General features: G+C 32.7%; 3 protein-coding genes across 8 annotated transcripts; 1 reads left to right on the top strand and 2 right to left on the bottom strand.

Moving 5' to 3' along the window:
* Positions 1-429: 429 nt before the first annotated feature.
* Positions 430-5,695, bottom strand: LOC140825354 (CDPK-related kinase 1-like). The gene is made up of 11 exons (XM_073187086.1): positions 4,558-5,695; positions 3,805-3,935; positions 3,540-3,581; positions 3,344-3,452; positions 2,617-2,695; positions 2,235-2,531; positions 1,980-2,092; positions 1,684-1,791; positions 1,540-1,602; positions 1,239-1,406; positions 430-794 (listed from the first exon to the last, which is right to left on the bottom strand). The coding sequence occupies exons 1-11, from the start codon at positions 5,047-5,049 to the stop codon at positions 657-659; spliced, it is 1,740 nt and encodes a 579-aa protein (XP_073043187.1). The 5' UTR covers positions 5,050-5,695; the 3' UTR covers positions 430-656.
* A 9,811-nt stretch (positions 5,696-15,506) lies between these two features.
* LOC140825353 (10 kDa chaperonin, mitochondrial-like) lies at positions 15,507-23,685 on the top strand. 5 transcript variants are annotated; one of them, XM_073187081.1, is made up of 3 exons: positions 15,508-15,714; positions 16,132-16,271; positions 16,754-16,967. In XM_073187081.1, exons 1-3 carry the CDS (start codon positions 15,610-15,612, stop codon positions 16,800-16,802), a joined length of 294 nt encoding a protein of 97 aa, XP_073043182.1. In that variant the 5' UTR covers positions 15,508-15,609; the 3' UTR covers positions 16,803-16,967. The 5 variants fall into 5 exon arrangements, with proteins under 5 accessions (XP_073043181.1, XP_073043182.1, XP_073043184.1 ...); XM_073187080.1 differs by lacking the exons at positions 16,132-16,271; positions 16,754-16,967 and adding an exon at positions 23,200-23,685 and having other exon boundaries at positions 15,507-15,714; XM_073187083.1 differs by lacking the exons at positions 15,508-15,714; positions 16,132-16,271; positions 16,754-16,967 and adding exons at positions 22,138-22,199; positions 23,200-23,685.
* LOC140825352 (serine carboxypeptidase-like 45) lies at positions 16,969-20,178 on the bottom strand. 2 transcript variants are annotated; one of them, XM_073187078.1, is made up of 10 exons: positions 19,860-20,178; positions 19,294-19,395; positions 19,086-19,181; positions 18,895-18,987; positions 18,737-18,807; positions 18,346-18,627; positions 18,045-18,172; positions 17,810-17,902; positions 17,611-17,728; positions 16,969-17,356 (listed from the first exon to the last, which is right to left on the bottom strand). In XM_073187078.1, the coding sequence occupies exons 1-10, from the start codon at positions 20,113-20,115 to the stop codon at positions 17,183-17,185; spliced, it is 1,413 nt and encodes a 470-aa protein (XP_073043179.1). In that variant the 5' UTR covers positions 20,116-20,178; the 3' UTR covers positions 16,969-17,182. The 2 variants fall into 2 exon arrangements, with proteins under 2 accessions (XP_073043179.1, XP_073043180.1); XM_073187079.1 differs by having other exon boundaries at positions 18,045-18,169.

Below are 23,685 nucleotides of genomic sequence, written 5' to 3'. Positions count from 1 at the left end.
AGTTAATTTTTTTTTTATGATTTACAAGCAAGCATATTAAATTGATTTCTATAAGTTAAGTTTTATTTTTTTTTTCTTTCGTTAAAAAAGGTTCTGTTCATCCTGTTTGCACGAACAATGAACAGTTTGGATCACTCTACATGAGTGATCCGGACCCACTTCTATGTAAAAAAAAAATTGACTCGAAAAAATCCGAACCGTTGGATCGATCTTTGCGGGCAGTGCCCGCAGTTATAGGGTCGAATCAACCGTTAAAAAGATACTTTTTGATATAATTACTGAGCAATTAATTTTATTTAATTTGATGACCACTTGAGCTTTACTCAAATCATAACATCAAAAACTAACTTCTCTGGCATGTATCCAAAAGTATAGATGTGGGGTTTGTGCATAATTATCACAGCCATGATTTATTAAGAAACTAACATAGAATAGAGAGATACAAAAACCACTTGACATTTCAAATTTTCTCTAACGTTACAGAGACATCTGGTGATCTAATCTCATCTACACTATCCTGCAAATGGCTACAGCTTTGACAAATGGTCAACACTTGCGCAACCGATCCTATAAATTATAATTCTACGTTCTTGAAGATTTTCCGAGGCATAGACCGTATTGCAAAAAACAGCCTGAGTAGTTGGATCATATTTCGTTCATGCTTTATGGTATGTGCGAGAAGAAACTCCCTGCAGAAGTCTGACGAACCCCAAGAAACTGAGCTTTCCATCCGAGTGTCGAATCCAGTCCTGCAGAACCACATGAACAGGTACGGATGGACTAAGTCCAAGCTCCTGTTCAAAAGGCCATAAAGGTTAGAAATTTCTTAAATTAATGAAAAGCAGAAATGAGAATTCGCAACATCATCGATTGGCTATTGAACCAATCTAAACAGGGGCGGATCCAGAAATTAGGAGATATGGGAAAGATGGCACAGACATGGCAAACTACATGGACTTGGAAGTTTGAGGAGCACAACTTAGTTTTATAAAAAAAATAGATAAAAAATTTCAAAAAACAAATGTGATGACTGGACTCCCCCCTGAACCTAAAGCCTTGAAACATCGATGCGGGAAGATCTTTATAACTTAAGGAAGGCTAAATTCTAGTCCCAAACATATTTCAAGCAGAGGTTGTACGTTTTTCCATGCCTCTATGCATGTGCCTGTGGATGTGCATGCGGGCAAATGTGTCATGTGTGTGAAAAGGGGAATAGAACGAAGGAGGGGGGGAAATACTGGGGCAAGTTCCTCTATCTTAATGGGCCTGTTTCCATCCTTCTCAAACAATTCGTAGGCAAGGCGTGCGTGTTGCTCCCAGGTTTCCATTCCTTCCAGATGATGTACACTTGTTGCAGCTGCACAAAATTCTTCAAAATCCAATTTTCCGTATTGAAGAGAACTCACCTGATTGACACGTGAAAATATGATTTAACCATTTTCATCACCAGTATGATTGTAAGCCTTGTGACGATAGATGATCTGTAAAAATATATGACAACTAACGTTTGAAAGAGAAATAGGTTGCCCAGAGTATTACCATATTGACATAATCCAGAACCCGTGAGTCCTTCATTGCATCAGTGGAGTTCTTTGACATAACCTGCAACCGAATAAATAAAATCAGTGAAGTAACATAAATGAGTAAAAAGACCAAAAACAGAGAAATAGAGAGAGAGATGACCGTTTTAAAATTATGTGGGTATATAAATCCGCTTTTACTTGGTCCTAGCAATTGGAATTGTTCCCTTAGATAGGCTAACTGAGGTACCGACAACGTTCTTGCAAGTGCCTGTTTCAATGGCCGAACAGGTTTCTTAGTTAATACTTAATCATATGAGCCACTAGTACCATTTTCACTGAAAATAAAGTTGAAATGCTAAAAGACGGTACAAGAGAACACAAGCCATAATATTACTGAAAATATTGATTGATGGATTACCGGTGAGTGTTTTTTTAATACAGTAAAAATATACATACCCTTAAAGCCGTCTTTCTCAGAGAAGAGGAACATATATAAGCTTTTACTAGCTTATATATAATCATATCCAGCGGGATCTTCATAGAGTGATGGCCAGCCAGCCATGGATGACCTATAAATTAAAAACTTCACCAACATATTTGAGTACAAAGTTATCAACACTAGAATTTCTTGGGGACTCCCTGGAAAGACCAGTTTAGGCATCCCGTTTTGGATAAAACAGAGTCCATCATAAAATTTTCCACCGGACTTACAAAGAGCCTGAGCTGCTGTCAGCCTTTTCCGGTAATCTTTGTTCAATAACCTCTTCACAAAATCTATGGCATTAGAGGACAAAGAGGGCCATGGATCTTCATCAAAGCTGGGGTCAGCTTTTAGAACAGCACGGAAGATTCCAGATTCTGTCCTTGACCAGAACGGTCTGCTTCCGCAAAGAAGAATATAAGCAATTACACCGATACTCCACATATCGGCTTCTGTTCCATATGATCTATGCAAAACTTCGGGCGCCACATAGTAAGCACTTCCAACAATATCATTCAATCGTTCATCTAAAATTATCAATCTATCTAAATTAACACCACATAAATAATGAAAAGAACAAAAAAAGTATTTAATACCAATAAGCTTATTAACCTGGCTTTACATAATCAGACAGTCCAAAGTCGATGGCTTTCAAAGTAGAATGCTCGTCGTTTGATGTGAATAGAAAATTCTGAGACGACGTAAGAATTCAATTATAGTTGTATAAAGTCATAAAATTCTTAACAAAAGCAGGAAAAAAATATTCGAAAAGCGTATACATTTAATTATATGAGTGCTTGAGTTTAGCTGATACATATTTCCTGGAAAATGGAAAAACCAGTAAGGCATGCTATCAGTCTTGGAAGAAATATTTTAAGGTCAAACATCAGTTGATTAATTAAAGCCACTCCAAGGATATTCATGCAATATAAGTTAGAATTCACCAAATAAAGGAAGCTCCTGTTAGAGTAGTCCATAAAATCGAAGTATATATCCAAACATATTTCACCTTTATAAAGAGGTGATGATTGTAATTCAAACAAATTGAGACTAACAGAGTTCTAGTAGTCAGATGTGCATATAGCCTTTTCTGGCACAACCACGTTTATCATTTATTATACTGCACCCATTCATTGATACATTTTGCTACTTCAGAATAGAACCCCTGCCAGAACTAAAACTACAGAAAATAAGACCAGAATTATCAATACATGGCATGATGTGGCAAAACTAATAAATATCAAACTGAATAGCTTTCCTACAGGGATGGGCAAATGAGACTATTCAATGAAATAAATGTACTACGCTACAGTATATTTGCTAGAAAAAGGAAACATACCTCGGGTTTTAGGTCGCGGTGAACCACACCTTGGAGATGACAATACGCAATCACACTTAAAATCTGTACCATGACCATTTTAGCATCTTCTTCCGAGTATTTGCCACCCCTTGATCAAAAAAATGTAAAATTACTTAAAAGGCCAGGAATGAAGAGGGACTTCTAAAAATGAAAAGGGAAAGGCATTAAGCTTTACCTCGCAAGTATTTTATCCAGTAATTCTCCTCCTTCACATAGCCTGCAAAGAGGAAAAAAGTCTCCGGAAGTGAATATTCAGATTATAGAGACGCCGTGCCTGAGGGTCAGAGGGGATTTGAAACATGCCAGTCGAATGAAACCACAAAAGGCAAAGATAAAGCTAGATTATATATCTCTCAGCGTCGAGAATGTACTTTGAGAAAAGGCATAGCTTTGCCACCCAGTTAATTGATTGAGGTTAACAGTCCAAAGTCAAAACTTACTCCATGACAACATAGACATTTTCTTCATCCTCGTAGGCATCATAGAATAGTACTAAGTTCTTATGTCCCGTCAGTGCACGGAGTATCTTTACTTCTCTTCTGACGTCCTCTATGGCAATAGCTGTTGTCATCTGCAAAATGATTTTAGAAGAGTTGGTTAAATAATAAGAGCTTCGTCATTTTCTCTCATCCTTCACATCATTTTTTTTTATCACACAAGCAAGTATCTTTTCAAATGAAAATCTTGCATCGCTTGAGAACCATCAGAATAGTGGTACTTGACTTCCATCAGAAACTTGACGAGAAATCAAAATCTTGTGTGCCAGTACAAATATGATTGTCACTTGGATAAGGATAAAAATCTCAGGATCCACCAAGTAAACACTCATATAGGCCAAACTCGAAAAGAAACCTGGTCACGAAAAAAATTTGCAAAGTTCTTGAGACAATTGCTTATATACAAGTGAAGTTCTTCAAAGATAACAAAAAACTACTCGCAAGCATTAACAGCAAATAATCTACTGACTTGATTAGTATTATAATGTTATAACTGTATCATTCATCCAAAAACCATTATAAAGAAGACAAAAACATTGAAAATATCCAATTAAACATCGCCATAAACAAATATGCCAATTTATGGACAACACGACATATATCCTGAGATAAATAACTAATAATTCACTTGAAATAAATTAACTTGTAATAAATGATAAGAGCAAGAGATGGATTTTGAGCCATTTCAAATTGTACCTTTGATTTTGGAATGACTTTGGCAGCCACATCCTGCCCTTTCATACTACCCTTCTTCCCCTTAGCTGCGGAAGTGTAACCAAAATGACCCCTGCCCACCTCATCCTCAAGCTCGTAGTGGCTGTTGAAATTCTTTAAGAACCCAAAATTCTTGTCTAATTCAATGATCTCACACTCACTACCCTCTGGTATGGTGGCCTCGTTTGGCTTCAGAGAGCCATGCCTTCTTGCAAGCAAGGCTTTAATGTGCTTAGCTGGCGATGGAGGTGGGAATGGACGCTTAAGGAAGCGCAAAGGAGTTGAAAGGACACTACTAGAATGCGCGGGGGAATTCTTGAATGCACTAGGAAGTGGACTCGGGCTGTAGAATGGGAATTTAGGCGTTTTCCCAGTAAAGGAATTGAGTGTGGCATCATTGTTATCACCAGGGATTATTGAAGTTTCAGAAAGATTTTGTGGTGGTTCGACGGGTTTTCCATGGCAAAGTCCCATTGAATCAAGAACCGTATATACAGAAGATTGAATACGTTTAAGTAAAACTAGAGGGGAAAATATGGCTACTTGTGATCACAACATTCCAAATAAGTTTTGACTTCCACGAAGAAAATAAACAAGAACGGGTGCACCAACAATGCTCAAAAACTCGATCTTTTGCATAAAAACTAAAGAAAGATACAATTTTAAAGTTTGATCAGCAGAACCCAGAAAAGGAAACGAGAGAACTTAGTAAGAAAACATAATTCAAGGCAAATCAACGCGGAAAAGAGAAGCACGAGAAGGGAAAAGGGAGAAATAAAATATAACTTCTTGAGATGATGAACGAATGGGAATGGGTTGACCTATCCTTTCAATGATGAATGCAAGAAAGATGCGCAAAAATAAAAAGAAGAATCATAATAAGATTGAATAAACTAGCTTAAGATATGCGTAGAAACAAGAGCTTTGGAATCACTCAAAGCATGAAATAGAGGATACCTAAAGTAAAAGAAACAAAAAAAATGCAATAAGGGAAGGAATATGAACCAGGAAAACAACATAAAAGTGAGAAAAGAGTTGATCAGAGTATGCAAGAAAGCAGAGGTGGAGGTGAAAGAAGCCCAACGACCTTTCTTCCTTTGCTTTTTCAAGCCAAATTTTAATTAATAATTCACCCTTATAATCTAGAAAATTTATCGTTTTATACATACAATATAAGTAATCCCAATAATGGATTTCTTGATTGTTTGATTTAGATTAGATTATTTGAGTGAATATTGTTAAGTGGGGCCCATAATTAATGAAGTGATTAATAATGGGAGTGCAGTTTAAGTTTGGATGGTTCCAGCCTGTCTTTTACTGAGGGAGACCGTGTGTGTGAAGATGGAGATGGATCTGTAGACATCTTCCAACAACTCAAGCTAACCACCATTTTTATTTCCTGTTTTTTTTTTTACAAAAACTTGTGTGAGACGGTTTTACGGATCGTATTTTGTTAGACGAATATCTTATTTAGGTCATCCATGAAAAATATTATTTTTTATGCTGAAAATATTACTTTTTATTGTGAATATCGGTAGGATTGACCCGTCTCACAGATAAATATTCGTGCGATCATCTCACAAAAGATCTACTCTCATTTTTTTATTTTTTTTTAGCTTTGACCAACTTTTTCTCCTACTTTTTTAGACTTCTTATTTATGGGAATAAAAAAAATATTTATTTGTTGGAAAGTTATTCTACCTCCTAACTCGGCAATTAGGAGATGGAGATGGATTATTTAATTTATTTTTTTCCAAAAAAATAGATAAATTTAAAATAATTTTGGGAAAATTATATTAATTTTTAATTGCCACATTTTCTACTTTTGGTAATTTTAATAATGAATTTTCATATTTTTTATTTATGATCATGTTAAATTTGATTTTTCAAAATTTTCCTGAAAATTTCATGTTTTTTATTAGCATTTTTTGTCATATTAACAATGATAACATTTTTAGTCCTGTCATTTGAATTTATATTTTTTTACTTAAGTTTGTCAGAAATTGCTTATGTGGTAGACATGGATGATGGTATGAATTTTGGACTTAAACATGAATAAATGTCATGATTTTGTAGAATATTTTTTGGAATGAAAGATGACGGACTCGAAAAAAAAAAACAAAAAAATGAAAAAATTAATATACAAGCTACAAATTCGATTTATTGTTAAAATGATCAAAAGTAAAAAAAAAAAGTACAAATTATATGACCAGAAATCTAATTTTCATTTAAATATTTTTAATCTTATATGCTCTTTGATTAGTAAATATAATCATATTCTAGAAAATGTTCACAATGAGGCTTGTGTATATGATTGACACAGTTATAAATTACTTGTCAATCTTATATTTAAAAAATAAAATAAAAATCCACGAGTCTTTATTGTTCATCAGTTTCGTGCATCATTTCCAGCCGTGAAGAATATTATAAAGAAAAATTACTCCCAACCACTGTTTTTCCAAATAAAAATTTGATTTTGACTTTCTCAGCAAATTAATGTTATGTGTACATAAACAATTTACACACACACACACACACACACACACACACATATATATACACACACACATACATAAATTATACATTTCTGATGTTTGACAACTTAATGCAACGGTCCTTATCAAGCACATTTGTTCGCTTTGAAAAATACAAATGTCTCTAATTATCACGAAATTTCAATTTTGAATTGGTAAGAGATTATTGTAACATTAACCAATATGAGTTTACCCGTTGCTAAAAATTAATAGAAAGTATTTTTTTTTTTTTACGATAAAGAGATATCCATTCAATAATATAATGGGCAAATTTTAGACTCATAAGATCACCAATACAAGTATTTTTTTAAATTTTTTAATTTGGGTAAAAACGATTACATGCACCTATGTTTGAGGAAATGATTACATCCCTTCCTAGTGGGATTCATCTTGGGAAATTACTTGTATTTGTGTAATTTGAATTTTAAATAATTTTTCGATAGTGATTCGTATTTAAAAGTAGGCCTTAAAAGAGTGATCCTTTAGAATTTATTCTCCATTATCTTGATGGGAATTTGTTCGATTCTTTCATCTTTTTGAGCATGAGTCCTTTTTTTTAATGATAAAATGCAAAGTTTATTAGAGTGCTGAAAACAGGGCCGAAGGATGTTGAGCTGAGTGTTCTGTATACTTAGAAAGCAAAAAACGTTAGAGAGGTGCGGGAGATTTTTTGGTGTAGTCATTCAACACTCGAGTCAGTCAAGTATTCATTAAAAAGAAAGTGCGATATAGAGGGTATATAGTATGTTCTTGTGAAAAATATAGTCCTAAATGATTGAGAAAACATGATAATTTATAGGAAAAAAGTTAAAGATAATCTTGTTTTCAATATTAGGCTAGTCCTCATGATCAAACGGATGCACACGCCTTGCCCACATGACACACTACTGCCAATCCATAATGTTTTCAATATTGTACACTGCCCTTACGTGCGCTGACAGATATATTAATGATTTCGAGGCATGGTCATCCATACACGTGGCCCTAGAATCGATGTCTGTCCTGAGATGCTTGGACAATGGTCATGATGTGAGATCACCAACAAAGTCTTTGATCCATTATGCTTGTCTTCTCATACCGATCGAGCTAAGCTGGGAACTCGGGCTTGTTTTTGTATGCGTTGGTCTAATCAGCTTCCCTAGTTGTTGCATATCAATAATGATTTATATAAGAGCACTTTCTTCACTCGAACCGGTTCCCGTCTCAGCTTCCCAGTCTTTGTTATTCTGCCAGAGTCCAAGGGTGATCGAGCTCTTTCCGGGACATCATGTGCCAACCTAAGTTATTTTTCACCCACAAGCGTCTTCTATCCACTGTATGTTATATCAACTAATGTGATCCGCCACTCAATTGGAGACATGGATTGTCTCTATTCATAATAAGGAATAGACCATAAAAGAGCATATTATAAACTAATAAAATTTTGATAGATGGAAGGAATATCTAGCAATGTGTCCAAAAAAAGAGTAAAAAACATTAATATAATACATACAATACTTTCTCCTAAACAAAATTTAATACATTATATGATTATTTAAATATTCAATTTCCCTCTGTCGCAAAAGAAAAAAGTTAGAAAAAAACCGTGTTTAATTAGTTTTAAGTTATTCCCATTAACTTCTTGAAGCTTAAAGCCTCGTCAAATACTCATTACCCTCTTTTCAAGGTCCTATGCTTCTAATCAAATATTTATTATTCTTTTGAAAAAAAATAATCTCTTCATATATTGGAATGGAAACAAAATTTTAATTTGCTCCTTTTGGCTAATGATGACATAAATAAATCTTTAATATTATATATATGTGTATGTGGGCGCGCGCATGTATATTATTTAAAAATTGATCAATGAAACTTAAGCCTTTGGGAAAAAAATAATGTTTACAATATTTTACATATATATAATTTAAAATTGATCAATAAACTTAAGCCTTTGGGACAAATTTTATGTATATAATATTTTATTTTTGGACTGGCATTGAATTGATTTCCCCGATTAAATATATAGAGGAAAACGACCAGGGGCTCTGCTATTTGTCCCATATTTTGGCAGAACGGAGTTTCAGCCCACACAGAAAAATAAAAATAATAAATTATTCGTCTTCTCTTTTGTTCCCTTCTCTCCTCCATTTCTTTAATTATCTTTAAAGTAGATTTAAATAAGATGATATAAGACTTGTGTTTTCGTATTTATTCCATCGCAAATTTAAAATATAAAAATTGGACATGAACATGGATTACAGATGTTTTTTTCCTATTTATTACAATAATTCCTATATAGCCGAGACTATTAAAAATAACAATAATAAAAAAGTAAACATCAAACATGCATTTTGGTCAATGTTTATTCAAATGTTTTATCTTCTATTTATAATTAGTTATTTTTCATCATCCTCGGTGTTCGTCTTCAATTTAAATAATTCTTCACAATCTCTACATAATAAAGGATAATAATATTAGGTGTATGAGTTAGTAAAATAAATGAACGATTGCCTAATGATCAAGAGTTCTATTCTCCTATCAATATCTTTTCAGACGAACTTATCACACACGGCTTGTATAGTGTGGTTTGCCTAAATAACGTGATTTGCGAGCTATTGTGTTAATTCGAGAGTTTATTCAGTAAACATCAAATGATACTTATTGTAAGTTTCCAAGAGGACAATATCAGTTGTAAAACACCATCATCTTATGCATTTCAACAAATGAACCGACAACTCAGTAAAACCTAGTCATTATATACCTAGTTGTGCCCTCATAGGATACAACCCCTCCCTCGTCTATATAAAACATAGGATTTAGCTAGGCTGTGCAATTTTGTTCAGTGAGTTTTTTTCTTTCCTTTTCAATTTAAAATGGACCCATAAATACTATTTGTCTATTTAATTAATGTCAACTCCCAAATTCGCCATGTGCATATCAATAATCTATTTTAGTGTTGAAAACAAAGAGATCCCCTAACTTGACTGAAATATAGAAATCAAGCCAAACAAGTTGACTCTTTAGAAATCTATTAAATAAATATCCAAAATACAGAGACGCGTGAATATGATCAATTCATTGATGTTGTTATGACATACACCAATTATAATTTAATTTATTTGTTTAGATATAATCGAGTCTCGCGCTCAAGATCTCATACCAAATTTATGAAAACCAATTATATATATCACTGGCATCTTTTTATTGTTGACTCGGGTGTCACTCTACCGGGAGTCCCAATATTTTCATCCCGATCTAAATTCACAAAAATTAATGTTATTTCCTTTATATGAACATATATAGCTCACTCTGTGCGAAATAAGAACTATAATGCCGGGTTGGTCCTAAATCGAACATAGGTTTTACTTTGTTGTTCCAAGTATAGAATCTTGTCAGTAGGTGTGCCAAGTCTAGTTTGAAGAATGAATACAGATAATGTAATGTTTTATAACTACAGCGCATGCTTTTCAAATCGTCTTGTTGTGACATATTCCGGTGATTTCTGCTTCAGATTATTAATTTAACCCCTTTTTTAGGAGTCGACACTTTTGGTTGGATGTAAATGGAAGTGAAATTATCCGTTTTGAAATTTCAATATTTAAAAAAAAAAAAAAAAAAAAAAACTTTACTAGTTGGATGATTTCCTTAAAAACTGATTCTAAGATTATTAATACCGAAAGTCCAAAAGTTGTTCAAAAAACCTTCCCCAAAATGTTAAAATGTATTATTTTATCTCCACAACACCTTAATTTGACTTAAATGTGAACTGATTACTAATTATATTTTGGATCCGATAAATTAATTCACTCCAAGCTGTTCTTAAGCAATTAATAAATAAAATGAAATTTTAGTTTACACAAGTATATATACTTTTTTTTCTTTGAATTAAATTATATGCCATTAATCACCGTAGCTATGACAATTGAGGTGGTAGGTCCATAATATTTGAGAAAAAAAAAAGTCGGAGAAAATTAATAGGATGCATGTGTGCTTCTGCTGATCCATTCTCAGTGTAGCAAACACTAGCCCACATTTGACTAGTGGCACCACGCATGCGCAACTAATGAATAATAACTTATTGCACTAAGAATTTTATTCAAATTTCACAAAGAAATTTTTTATGGAAAATCCACTTCCTATCAACGAAAAACTATTTTTTTTTAAATGACATCTGCGGTCTATATAATAGTTTTAAAATTTTTGCACTTGAGGTTGAAGTTATTTTTGGAAGTGTACAGTTGAATTATATATCAGAATCAATTTTTTTTAAATAGAGTGCTTATACAAAATACTAGTGATCGGGCACATGCATTATATATAAATTGTAATGGATAACGGTTCAGAGTCGTACCTGTCTTGAATGAGGCCTGAAACGAAAATTAAAAAATAGGCACTCTTGTTGCAGTAAAAAATATAAAATTCAATTGGCAAATAACAAATATACTAATAAATACATAAATATATCAAAATCAATATATTACATCAATAACAACTCAATAAATATTTAAAATTACTACATAAATACTACTCGTCTAGCTTTTTATAGGCGAAAATATTTATCAAATCTGTGTAATCAAATTGTCAGATCATTTCTTTCTTAATCGACAACATATTTAACACATTTAGTATATCTTGCGATGTTGATCAAAGATAATTCTTGTAGAAACTACATTTTTAGTCTCTATAATTGTAGAAACTACAAAATCAAAGAATTATTTGAGTCGAAATAACAAACTACAAAATCAAAAGGACAAAGAAATCTCCAAAAACAATGAATTTTATCTTTCAACGGTTCACACATTCAAGTTCTATTCACAATTTATTTTATTTCCTTAGACTATCAACTTATCAATTACACAAGTTGCGCATTAAATATATATAAAACTCATAATTCAATTATAACTCATTAAAGAATTTAAATAATGCGATGTGTGCTTTAGTTATATATTTAATTAACGTGATCTCTAAGCATATTAAAGTGCTCATATCGCAATTAGATATCATTTTCAGTGACGATCCTATGATAGATTAATCTACAAATATAAATATAAATGTGTATTTATAAAACATATTTGAAATGGAAATAAAGCATAAATAATGAAGAAAATTACTTACCTTCAGGCTTAAGAGAAGTAGGAGACCGTAAACTTTGTTTGTTGAATGAAAACAAAAATTAGAGTTGAGATTTGGGGTAGGTTAGAGAACAAATAACATATACAATATATATATATATATATATATATATATATATATATATATATATATATATATATATATATATATATATATATTGTATTGTATTGTTTTGTCTAATGTATATTTATATTCTTAAAAGTATATATAATTTGGGTGGAAAATTGAAAGAAGTTGGTGGCGGAAAAATTATCCTTGGTGTTATTGTTTTGTTTTTGTATTAAATGTGTCAGGTTGTATTTATAATTTGTAATCTTGATTATTGACTTCACCAACAGTCATCTAAAAATAAACAAAAATAAAAGCGATGAATTTATGGGAAATTAATTAAATTTAAAAATGAACGTAATAAGCAAGTGACTGGACGTACTTTAATCGAAGAACAAATGAATTTGATACTCACTGCACCCATTTTTTCTTTATTATATATTTAAGGAAAACTAGCTAGTTTTACAATATAGAGATAACCAGCGTATATTTTCGTATCATGAAATATTGTTTCTGCTGTGTTATGTATCTTGATTAATTCCTATGCTGAAATTGGACAATTGAATTGACTAAATAGAAAAGGTCTTTTCGCAAGACATTCCTTCTTTATGCTTTAAGAGGAAATGGCGAAATGCAGAGCAGAAAACAACTACCAAAACTTTATAGATGGATACTATTCATTCATGACACCAACAACCATATTAAATGGCATTGGAATTGTCAATTTCAAATGATTTTTATATACAAATTAGCCTGAATCCAGTTTAGAAAAGAATTGAATATGGGGAAGGAAATGCAACAAAACCCTAATGCAGCATTAATTGTAGGGAAGGATCGGATGGAAAAAAGCTCAAGAAAACTCTATAAGATCGATAATATTATATTGAGGAACTCGATAATAATTAATTAGTTCTTCATTCAAAAGACTAATCTTGGATTTTTTTTCTTCTTTTTTAATTCGCCGACTACTTACTTATCTGTTGTGTAGAGGATTTGGACCTGTGCGAACTCTCCTCTTCTCGGCGCCGAAGATCACGTCTCCATTTTCTTGTGTTGCATCTCCTAATCTGGAGCGCCCATTTCTATGTACTTTAACAGCATTCATGAAAGAAATAGAACCTTTTTTATCTCTGGATAATTTACCATCCCCACCTACGAAACATGGGCTCTCCAACATCAGCAGCAGAAGGAATATTGTGCACAAGCCGGCCGCTTCTAATTTCCCCATTAAACCTATGAAATGTTCTCTGCTGGTAACAAGCTCGATAAGATATGGAATCGGATCCAATAGCGCTACGTAAAACAGCTTCTCTAATTCTCTCACCTTTTACACCTTAATTCTTGAAGGCTGAAGCAGAAGATATAAGATTGGTTTCAGGTTTAATGCATAGACTCGAAGTGGGAATTTAACACGGCTTGAAATATGTGGAGCACTAGAGCTTTTCGTTTGGACTTGTTTTAATACTTTCCAGGGGGCTGTGTGTGTGTGTGTGTGTGTGTATTGCATGAATTTTGTTGCCCTTTTTTTTTAAAAAAAAAATTCGGACTCATATAATTATCCTTCTATTTTTAATATTTTAACTTGATACATACCATTAAAATAAAAACCCATATATTTGTATGGTAATAATAATAATATAAAATAAATTATGTCACCAAATATATTTGAGAAACTTTTTCCCTATATATTAATTTCAGAGCCAATTAATTCGTTGCACGAGCTCGCACACGTACACTTGGACGGAAGAAAGGGTGTCTGCCGACTTAATTATATAAATAATACATTATATTATATATACGTAACTTTATATATATATCGTGTTTTGAATGATTATTTTTTTATTTTACATATATATATATATATATATGTATATATATATATATATATATATATATCGTGTTTTGAATGAGTATTTTTTTATTTTACATTTGGGTTTAGGATTGTGTGCCTAATAAGTATACATTAAATGAAATATCTAATATAAACTTTACTTGACTTTTGTGGTGCCTAAATTTCGTAATGGTCGTGTTCATCATTTGACAAAAGACTAGGACAAATAAGGGACACTGATATTAAAACTATTAAAGCAATTATTTTATTTGGTACAAATTAATGATGTTGTCTTTATTTCTTTTTCCTCCTATAAGTTAAATTCGATAATTCCGACAAGAGAGATGATTAAAATTAGTATTTCATTGAACCAAGAAAATTTGTAGCAAAATATTGCAATAAAAAATATGTAATGGTCGGTCATTTAAGAATATTCATTTGTCCTATATAAATAATTTATTTAGTTCAATAATGTATACGAATTTTAATTTGATTTGTTTCTTCCATCGGACTGACCCACCATGTTTGACAAAGCCTGGAAAAGTGTGTTAAGGTGAATGGATGGCGACTAGGAAGGAAGCTTATGGCATTTACAAATTGCTTTAATTTTAATGGGAAAACTTCATCGTTATCCACAAGAAAAAATATATAGAAGTTATAATGTTCTTCACTTTTTACAAAATATTTTTTTATATATAAACTTTTTTTATTTTTTGACATTTTATTCATTATACGATCGGTTGAAAAACCAGAAAATTGTAATCTAATTAAATTTTTTTTTTATCACTGTCTCTCTCTCTAGTAAAAAGTTTACGAATATTGGCTGATTTAAATTTTTTATTTAAATTTAATATAGATTTTTCTATTAAAAAGAAAAAGAAAAAGAAAGAAAGAAACACATTCGTATAGATAGAAATAGAATACAATGATGGATTGGGCTCTCGGGAAAGATCCGCAGTTGGATTGGGCCCTTGCTGGAAGACCAAATATTGTTATTTAGTTTATCAAACAATTAGTTTGTTTCACACTTTAACCCAAGACATATGACCCACATTCCTATACAACACTAGTGATTATATATATGTATTTTTTATTTACTTCGTAAAGTCTGAAAACTTTATAATCATATTATGTTAGTGTATTTTTAAAGTTTAATCTATAATTTTCAAAATGTCTTTTTTTTCTAATAATAACTTTATCATATTAGTATAGATAAAATATAATATAATATAATAAATATCATGTAAAAAATGTTGATTAATCACGGATAAAAATTTATAATATTAATTAATATAATAGAGTATGATTAATTATATTTAAAATAATCAAATTAGTGGCAAGCATATGACGCTCTTTCGATGCGGATGTCATTGTGGTAATTTCGCCAGATAGTTCCAGAATTTTCTTCTCCTATGTTGATATATACATTTCTCCCAAACCCAAAACCCTAGTCCTGTTTCTCTCTTTTTCCACCATATCTTCTTGATTATTGTTCCTCGAGAAAAAACAATGGCGAAGCGCCTGTTACCACTCCTGAACCGCGTTTTAGTTGAAAAAATCACCCCCCCTTCAAAAACCAATGCGGGTATTCTTCTTCCTGAGAAGACATCTAAGGTAATTTCTCCACTTTCCCCCTCTTCACATTCCCTTCTTTTTATGGTGTCTATTTTAGTTTTTTAATTTGTATTAAACTAAATTTACTTCATTTGGTTTCTGGGTTTTGTCTGATTTAGAGGAACTCGGTTATAATTGTTAGGAAAATTATAGCAAAATGTCTGGTGATATAGACCAGGCTGATATTGGGGAAATGGTAAGAAAAAGAAGGAGATGGAAAAAAACCAGAATAGAGGTTAATGGTGCTTGTTTGGCTATTATAAAAATGAACTGTAGATGCTTTGGTGAAGCAGTTTTTTCCTTTTTCCTAACTCCGTGCAGAGCCCAAACATTGGTTTTCAGAATGAAGCTTTTTGTAGTTGTTGATTCCTAGATTTAGTTACTGTATTTGCTGATATGATTTTTTTGATGATTCAGCTGAACTCTGGAAAAGTTGTGGCTGTTGGCCCCGGATGTCGTGATCTGGAAGGAAAGCTGATCCCCGTGAGTTTGAAGGAAGGAGATACTGTTTTGCTACCGGAATACGGAGGAACTGAAGTGAAGCTTGGTGAAACAGCGTAAGTATTTTATCTCGGTTGATTCTTGTTTGATGGGGATCATGCATTGTAATTTTCTTGTCATGCGTTTTTCTTCTTGTTTTTGTTACCTGAACAAAGTGGTCAGCTTGTTTGTGCCACGGGTACTGGGTATATGAAACTAGTTTGGTATAAACTTGTTGAAATTTTAACTGGAAAAGCAGACTAAGCATTATATTTCAATTGTTGTGCCACATTTGATAGCTCACCATCACACTGAATCTCGTATCTAATGAGTAATGACAGCGGTTCAAGTTAAATCTTTTTAAGCATCGAATTGGACAGATTTTCTGTTCGATTTTTTCTGGAATGGAAGAGCTTTAACACAGATATAAGGATTGTTTTTCTTGAAAGTAATAATTTTTGTTCATTACCTGTTTTGATCGGTTGTATAGATGCCATTTGAGCTTGTTACAGTTGTGCTAGGCTGGTTGTGTGGACTGATTTCGCTCTTGATTTTTCAGGTATCATTTGTATCGAGATGATGACATCCTGGGAACTCTGCACGAGTAATTCAGTGTCACCCTTAGGTTTCACCGCAGAGAACCATACTTGGTTTAAATTTTACGTTAGTTACCATTTTGTCTGACAATGATTTTGATGGAGATTGGGGGATTATTTTGTGAAACAATTTTCCGTTATCGTGAATTATAATACTATCGAACTGATTCTCAGGAACTCAGTGCAAATGTTTTTGAGATTAATTGAGGTGTTTGAATTGATTTTCGAAACAAAAATGCAATCCGGAGTTATGGCTGGAAAACTTTAGTTTGTGACGTGGAAATTTGAAAGTAAGCTGAAATCCGGGAACCATACATTTAGATGCATGTCATCCATCTTCTCCGGAACCAATTAATGCCAATTTCGTCGACTGAGAAGTATTTTCTGTGTCGCTATGGGTATGTCTCGATGACAACTCTATTAACTCGAGGAAGTGGCTGGCCTCGAACAAATGAACCGAACAGAACCAGCGATCTCTTGGGTTGGGAATACGGTGCTTCATGAGAAGCTCCTCTTATGGTAGCAAATGATAAGAAGTCTCCATATATTTGCGTCCATCCACCAACCTGTCAAATACCCAATAGTTCCCATCAAGTTGTTAAACATGTGAGATATCCATGTTCTCTACGTGTCCTTGCAAGTTTTTCAAATATCAATTCTGTAGATTCAAGAATTGTAGAGAAATGGGAGAAAATGGACGAGCATGGAGAAATATTCGGGAAAAATTCGCAGTTCCAAATCAAATAACTCAAGCTTAACTCGCATGTGGTTGTATCCATATTCTTAATTTGATTTAATGTCATGCGTAAGTTGAATCAACCTGTCTTCCCTCAAACCAGGCACCGTATGACACCGTTGTGTTCAATCCCATTTCTTTTGCCAGGTTGTTAACCAGAGTCCGAGTTCCGGTTAGTGGGAGAACCGAATCTTGGTCGCCACTGAGAATTTTCCAAGTAAATTAACCATTAGGTAACTGAAAGAAAGCGGTGGAACGACTATAACTAACATTCAAAACTCACCTGTAAACTAATACACGAATCTTGGACTTGACAAGAGAACCTAGAATACCGATTGTCGGCTTCTCCAGACACTGGAAATCATAATGTAGAACACTGCAACCAAGATATTGCATTGAAAGCGCAAATATTGAACGAATTCGTAGTTCTTTAGTCACTTCGATTCACGAAATGTAAATAAGGGTTAATAAAGTTTAGGATCTGGGCTTTATGTAATTTGAGAAAAGATGAGATTTACTCGCTACAAATGCTCCACTTGTCGACTCCAATAAGGTTCGCATGGAAAGCTTTCTGCACATCTTTTCTGTTCAAGTACACGTCTGTTTCATCTTCTACGCACACATCAATCTTGGGTTCATCTTGCTGCTAACAACAATCCAACATAAAACCATTCTAGTTAAATTAACAACAATTTTTTTTAAAAAAAAATTCGACTTTTTATGCAAATACTTATCTTACAACAATTAATCCAAGAACACACTAGCAAAAACTAAATGATAAAAGAATGCAAGGAGGAGCAACGTGACAACATCACTCACCAGTTGATTTAGAACCTTGGATTGCCCGAGAACAGATGACAAACAGACATCGAGTGTAACATCGTAAGAATCAATGAATTTTCCGATCTCCGCAGAAACAAGTCTTATAACCCGAGAGCAGACAGGTGTAAGAGCTCCGTTCTGATACTGCCTTCTGATTTGTGAATAGTTGCAAACAAATGTAAATTCATGATATGCAGCATCAGATATCAGTCCATGTGACCACAAGTATTCAGCCCTCGAGTTGAAATCAGTATTGAATTCAAGAAGTGGATTTCCTATCTGATAGTAATCGCAAGATAATCAAGAAGTCAACTTAAATACTATAGTTCACCATTAAATTTTTCATGATTTCAACGAAATAATTGACGTATTTATTGTTATTACTCACAGCAATTCCTTTAAGATTGATCTCCGCTTTAGATTGTACAATGAGGTTGGCTAGTTGTGGAACATAATGCCCTGGTGAGAATCAACTTCTTTATTTCAAATTGAACTTACAAAAAGCAGCTTCATTTTTCATAAACATCCCTATCAAGAGAAACATACCAGCATAACTTTCCCCTGAGATGTAAAAATCTCTGTTCTTGTATTCCGGGAATTTATCGAACCAGTTTTCGAGGAAAACAAGGTTGTCTTTAGCTAAACAAGAGCAAACGTTCATTTAAAAGGACTCCTATACTTGTTCATTGCAAATTAAAATGTCATCTGTTTTCTAGTAGTTTTCAAGTAAACGGAACCTGTCATTTCGTCATCCACAGATTTATAGTAGGATTTATTGGTAGAATAAGAGAAGCCAACCCCGGCAGGTGATTCCAAGTATATCATGTTTGCCTCTGTAAATACACATAAAAATGTTTCATTGCAATAGCTAAGGGGTGTAAAAAATTTGGTAAAGAAATCCGGAAAACACATTTTATATGGAATAAGTTGAAGAAAAAGCGTTACCCTTATTCCAGCTATAGTCATTTTTCACCAAGATGTTGCCACTTGGCTTAAAGGGTCCATGCTCACTGAAAGCCCCCGCTCCCAGAGAGGAGCATCCAGGCCCTGAAATATAAAAAAGATTGCATCTTATCAAATCCAAGAACGCCTATACCCGATAATCGGATGCCTCGCATTCTCTCTATGAATGGATGCATGAAAAGTGTTCGGTAAAGTCGGCCAATTTGGTTTAATCATTTTTGTTAAACGGGCTACAGATACGACATGTTCACTAGGAGGATCTAATTTGGGTTCCCTATTTTCAAGTTTTCTTGCAACACTCGCATGATATCCATAGACAACTAATAGCAGTAACCGCGTCAATGACGCATCGAATTGGTGAAAAGGCAAACATCCATGTACACTCAATTTTTAGTATAATTTTTCTCGAAAATACAGATTTCACCGCCCCATTTTCACCAACTCTTTCTGCTTTTCCCATCACATGGATCAACTATCTTTCTGGGATCCACTCTGTTTTTCAAGAAACAAAAATGCACGCATCAAAACACAGACAGAGCGTAATTTACCTCCATTTAACCAAAGAACAAGAGGCTTTGAATCTGGCTCAGTTTCAGCCTCCACAAAGTAGTAAAAGAATGCTCTTTTCTGCACTTCATCGATGGTAATATAACCTGAATATTGCTGAAAATTAACCGTTGGTTGGCCGGGTAGACTAACTATCTTATCACCGTTTAATTTTAAATGGGATTCTACAGCCCCCAAATACATCTGCAATGCACAGATGATTACGAAGATTGGCCATGGCTGCAGCTGAGACACCATGATTGTAACTGTATGTGTAGACAGAAAGACGAGAAACACTAATTTGTGGTTTATATTGCCTTTGTGACATAACTCTATGATATAGTTTAAATATCTTAATTGATAATTAAATGTGCCCAATGATTCGATATTGAATTTTGATTTTTGAGGCACTTTTTGTACTGTTGCAGATGGAGATATTATATGGAAGATAGATACTAGTCTACTCTGCTCCACTGGCATCACTATTGAACTTTTGTGATATTTGAAAAAAAAATTAAAAAAAATGCATAAATATTTCCCTTAATTCAAGAAAAATAAAGATATATATAAGATTGTATGCGCATAATTAAAGAATTTCAATGCTGGAAAAAAAAAGAAGAAATTCATATACATATTAACTTCTATAATCTGAATTTTTACGTAATTTGAAATTTTTATAAAAGAAACCAATATATTAAAACGTATAGAATTTTAAAACTACGTGTGTTAAAATTAATAATAATTTTTCTTTTTATTTTTCTCTTAAAACTTTCACTCATCTTAAAAAAAATGATAAAACAAGAAAGTGGCAGTGGCCCTACTGCTTGGAACTTTATACACAGGTTTGAATCTGAATTTCGAAACGAGAGCCAGGAAAACAATAGAAAAGGCAATAAGAAATTAAAATATAAAAACAATACAACCTGTGCCAACTCATATCCATAAAATTTTATCATTCTTTATTATAGATAATAATTGAATTGATGGCCAGTAACGAAATATATATTGTTTGAACTAATATATATATTTTCTTATTTCGTTGGGTGTAACATCGTCAAAAAATTATATTATTATTGTTATGAGAAGGTCTCTTGTGAGACGATCACACGAAATCAATCTTATATATATTCACAATAAAAGGTAAAAATCTTACCATAAAAAGTAATAATTTTTCATGCATGACCCAAATAAGATATTCGACCCACAAAATTGATATGTGAGAGCATCTCACAAATTTTTTTTATGTATTATTATTATTATTCTTGTGTGTGTGTAATTAAAGTTTGTGGAGATGGGGACCAATGGAGTCATCTTATACGGGGAATGGGTTTTTCGTGGGTTTTGCTTGGCAAATATCCATCTATCGACTTAATGATGACGCTATCGATATATGTAAGAAAAGTCCAAGTGGGCTTGATACTTACCGTTTGCAAATCTAGATCTCGTGATAATTACTCTAGCATGCTCTTTTTTAATACTAAACATGCTAAGAGGATATCAAACAGTAATAAAATTTATTTTTATTAAATATATATATGAAGGGTATATTTGTAACTTCATACATGTATAAAGGGTATATTTGTAACTTTAATCAGGACTTCATCCAGAATAATTTAAAGCGGTATTTTATGGAGCGTTCTACTATAATAATAATAATAATAATAATAATAAAATTTTATTGAGGAAAAAAACTAAAAATAATTTTATTGATTTAACAAAGTGTAAAAGATGTAAGAGCAACTCCAACTCTGAAACACCATTTTGGTGCAGAGTTAATTGCTCCAACCAGCGTTATACTTGACACCAAAATAGAAATTTGTTATAGGCGTTGTTTTTTTTTTCTTTTTTTTTATTTTTATAATTGTTTTTTATTGTAATAGCGTTGTTTAAAAAAATTTCTTTTTTTGAATGATTAGTTAATTACATTTAATTAAGTAATAAGTTTAAGTATTTAAAATTAATATTAAATATTAAAATTTTTTAAAGTATTATAAAAATATATTTAATTAATATTTTAATTCATTAATGTATATAATGAATTTTAATATAGAAATGATTTTAGATATTAGTGATGTTTTAATTATTGTGTTTATAAATATTTTGTGAAATAAATTATTTGTTGTTAATAAAATAATAGAAAATATTTCGAGAATATTTTTTTTAATGTAGAGTTTAATATTGATGAGTTGAAGATGAATTTTATATTTGATATAAGAATTATATTATTTTAAAATTAATACGACATTAACATAAGATAATGGGATAGAGATCGCCTAAGTTTATCAATTCAAAGTCTCTTCCACTGGCCAGGAGTGAAACGGGGGGGAGAGTCTTCCATTGAAGTGAATGGTATTCCTGCTATTCCTTCTTCTTTGTCATTTATTAACTAAATCATTTTTATCATTGTTTAATTTTAAGTATTTATGATTTTTGTCTTGTATGATGATTGGGTTTAAGAATTTGATTGGTGTTGATTGTCGATGTTAGGGTTTGGGATTATGGGGTGAGGTTAAATTCGCAACTTTTTTTATTTGTGTTTTATGATCTTTAAAATGCTACTGTCTATGTGTTTAGTTTCTAAGATTTAGGGATTTTGATTAAGAATTTGAATGTTGTGTTCTTGAGCTAGACTTCCTTTATAATTTTTCAGTTTGCTTGTTGGGATGGTTATACGACGATGTGAATATGGGAACTGTGGTGAATCGTGATGATGTCATTTTTTAAAAAAAACTGGGTTATTTTTTTGAAGATACAATCTTCACAAGTAGCCAAACAACCCATATTGATTGGCTGGCTAATTTGGGGGTTAGGGTTCGTAAATTTCTATTCATAGGTTAGACTTATGTTCTTCTATGAGATATCTATCCACGGGTGAGCCAAATTGATCTTGAATTCTTGGTGAAATTCGGTTTTTAAATCCTGCTTTACCTGTAAATAATGTCTTTAAATTTAGGTATTTCAATGGGTATGTTGTTCATATGCAATCTCCATGAAGATATACTGGGGTTGAAAAGGGAAGATTTTTGGGTGGGAGTATTCAAATTAAAGCAGCACCACTTTTATTCAATTATAGCCACATTTCTCTTTCAGTGATAATTTGTTTCATGTGCCAAGTTGCGAAGCAATTGAATTTTCACCTTCTTGTTCTTTGCATATAATGTAATGCATTGGCTCTCTGGGCTTGGCTGAACTGCTACTGCTGCTGCTTTGTTTTTTCCCACTCCTTTCTTGGAGATGATAACGTATGAGATGTAGTGTCAATCATGTACCCAAATAAATCTTCTTTTTGTTATTTTTATTTCAATTTTTTGTTACCCTGATGAAAATTATATTTTTATGAAGAAAATGGACCCAGAAGCTGCACGAACTGCACGAGAGTCGCTGGACTTGGTGTTCCACATGTCGAACATTCTTGAAACTGGGCTCGATCGCCATACTCTATCAATTTTGATAGCGCTTTGTGAGATGGGTCTCAACCCGGAGTCACTCGCTGCTGTACTCAAGGAGCATCACAGTGAATCACTAGCTCCCTCTTCCTCTACATCATCTCCTTAACCTTGTATCTGAACAAAAAATTTGTTTCTGGTAGTTCATCCAGTCACGAGGCCATTATTCACATCAACCATAAGCTGGTAACTGATCATCTAAGTGGTGTTTGTGCAGAAGGATTTGGAATGTGTCAATTTTTTCATGCAGATATAGTTGAATAGTTTTGAGTGATCTCAAACCTGTATGTTTCAAACCAAATACCCTTAGGCTCCGCTTGGAAAGAAGGATATGATATGTGTTGATTTGAACTATGAATTTGAAACGACAATCATCTTGTTT

Source organism: Primulina eburnea, chromosome 3 (genome assembly GCF_022965805.1).
Source record: "Primulina eburnea isolate SZY01 chromosome 3, ASM2296580v1, whole genome shotgun sequence".
NCBI lineage: Eukaryota > Viridiplantae > Streptophyta > Magnoliopsida > Lamiales > Gesneriaceae > Primulina > Primulina eburnea.
Note: the sequence above shows the minus strand (reverse complement) of the source record. Positions and strands in the feature narration are given on the sequence as shown.

Bases quoted from the DNA above. Each gene is read 5' to 3' on its own strand.
- LOC140825352 (XM_073187078.1), bottom strand. From the start codon at position 20,115: ATGGTGTCTCAGCTGCAGCCATGGCCAATCTTCGTAATCATCTGTGCA. The intron at 19,396-19,859 runs GTAAATTACGCT...TTTATATTTCAG, and splicing joins TGTTCTTTGGTTAAATGGAG to GGCCTGGATGCTCCTCTCTG. The intron at 18,628-18,736 runs GTGAGTAATAAC...GATTACTATCAG, and splicing joins TCAATCTTAAAGGAATTGCT to ATAGGAAATCCACTTCTTGA.
- LOC140825354 (XM_073187086.1), bottom strand. From the start codon at position 5,049: ATGGGACTTTGCCATGGAAAACCCGTCGAACCACCACAAAATCTTTCT. The intron at 1,603-1,683 runs GTCATCTCTCTC...ATTCGGTTGCAG, and splicing joins ACCCACATAATTTTAAAACG to GTTATGTCAAAGAACTCCAC. The intron at 1,407-1,539 runs GTAATACTCTGG...CGTGTCAATCAG, and splicing joins TTCTGGATTATGTCAATATG to GTGAGTTCTCTTCAATACGG.
- LOC140825353 (XM_073187080.1), top strand. From the start codon at position 15,610: ATGGCGAAGCGCCTGTTACCACTCCTGAACCGCGTTTTAGTTGAAAAA. The intron at 15,715-23,199 runs GTAATTTCTCCA...ATTTTTATGAAG, and splicing joins TTCCTGAGAAGACATCTAAG to AAAATGGACCCAGAAGCTGC.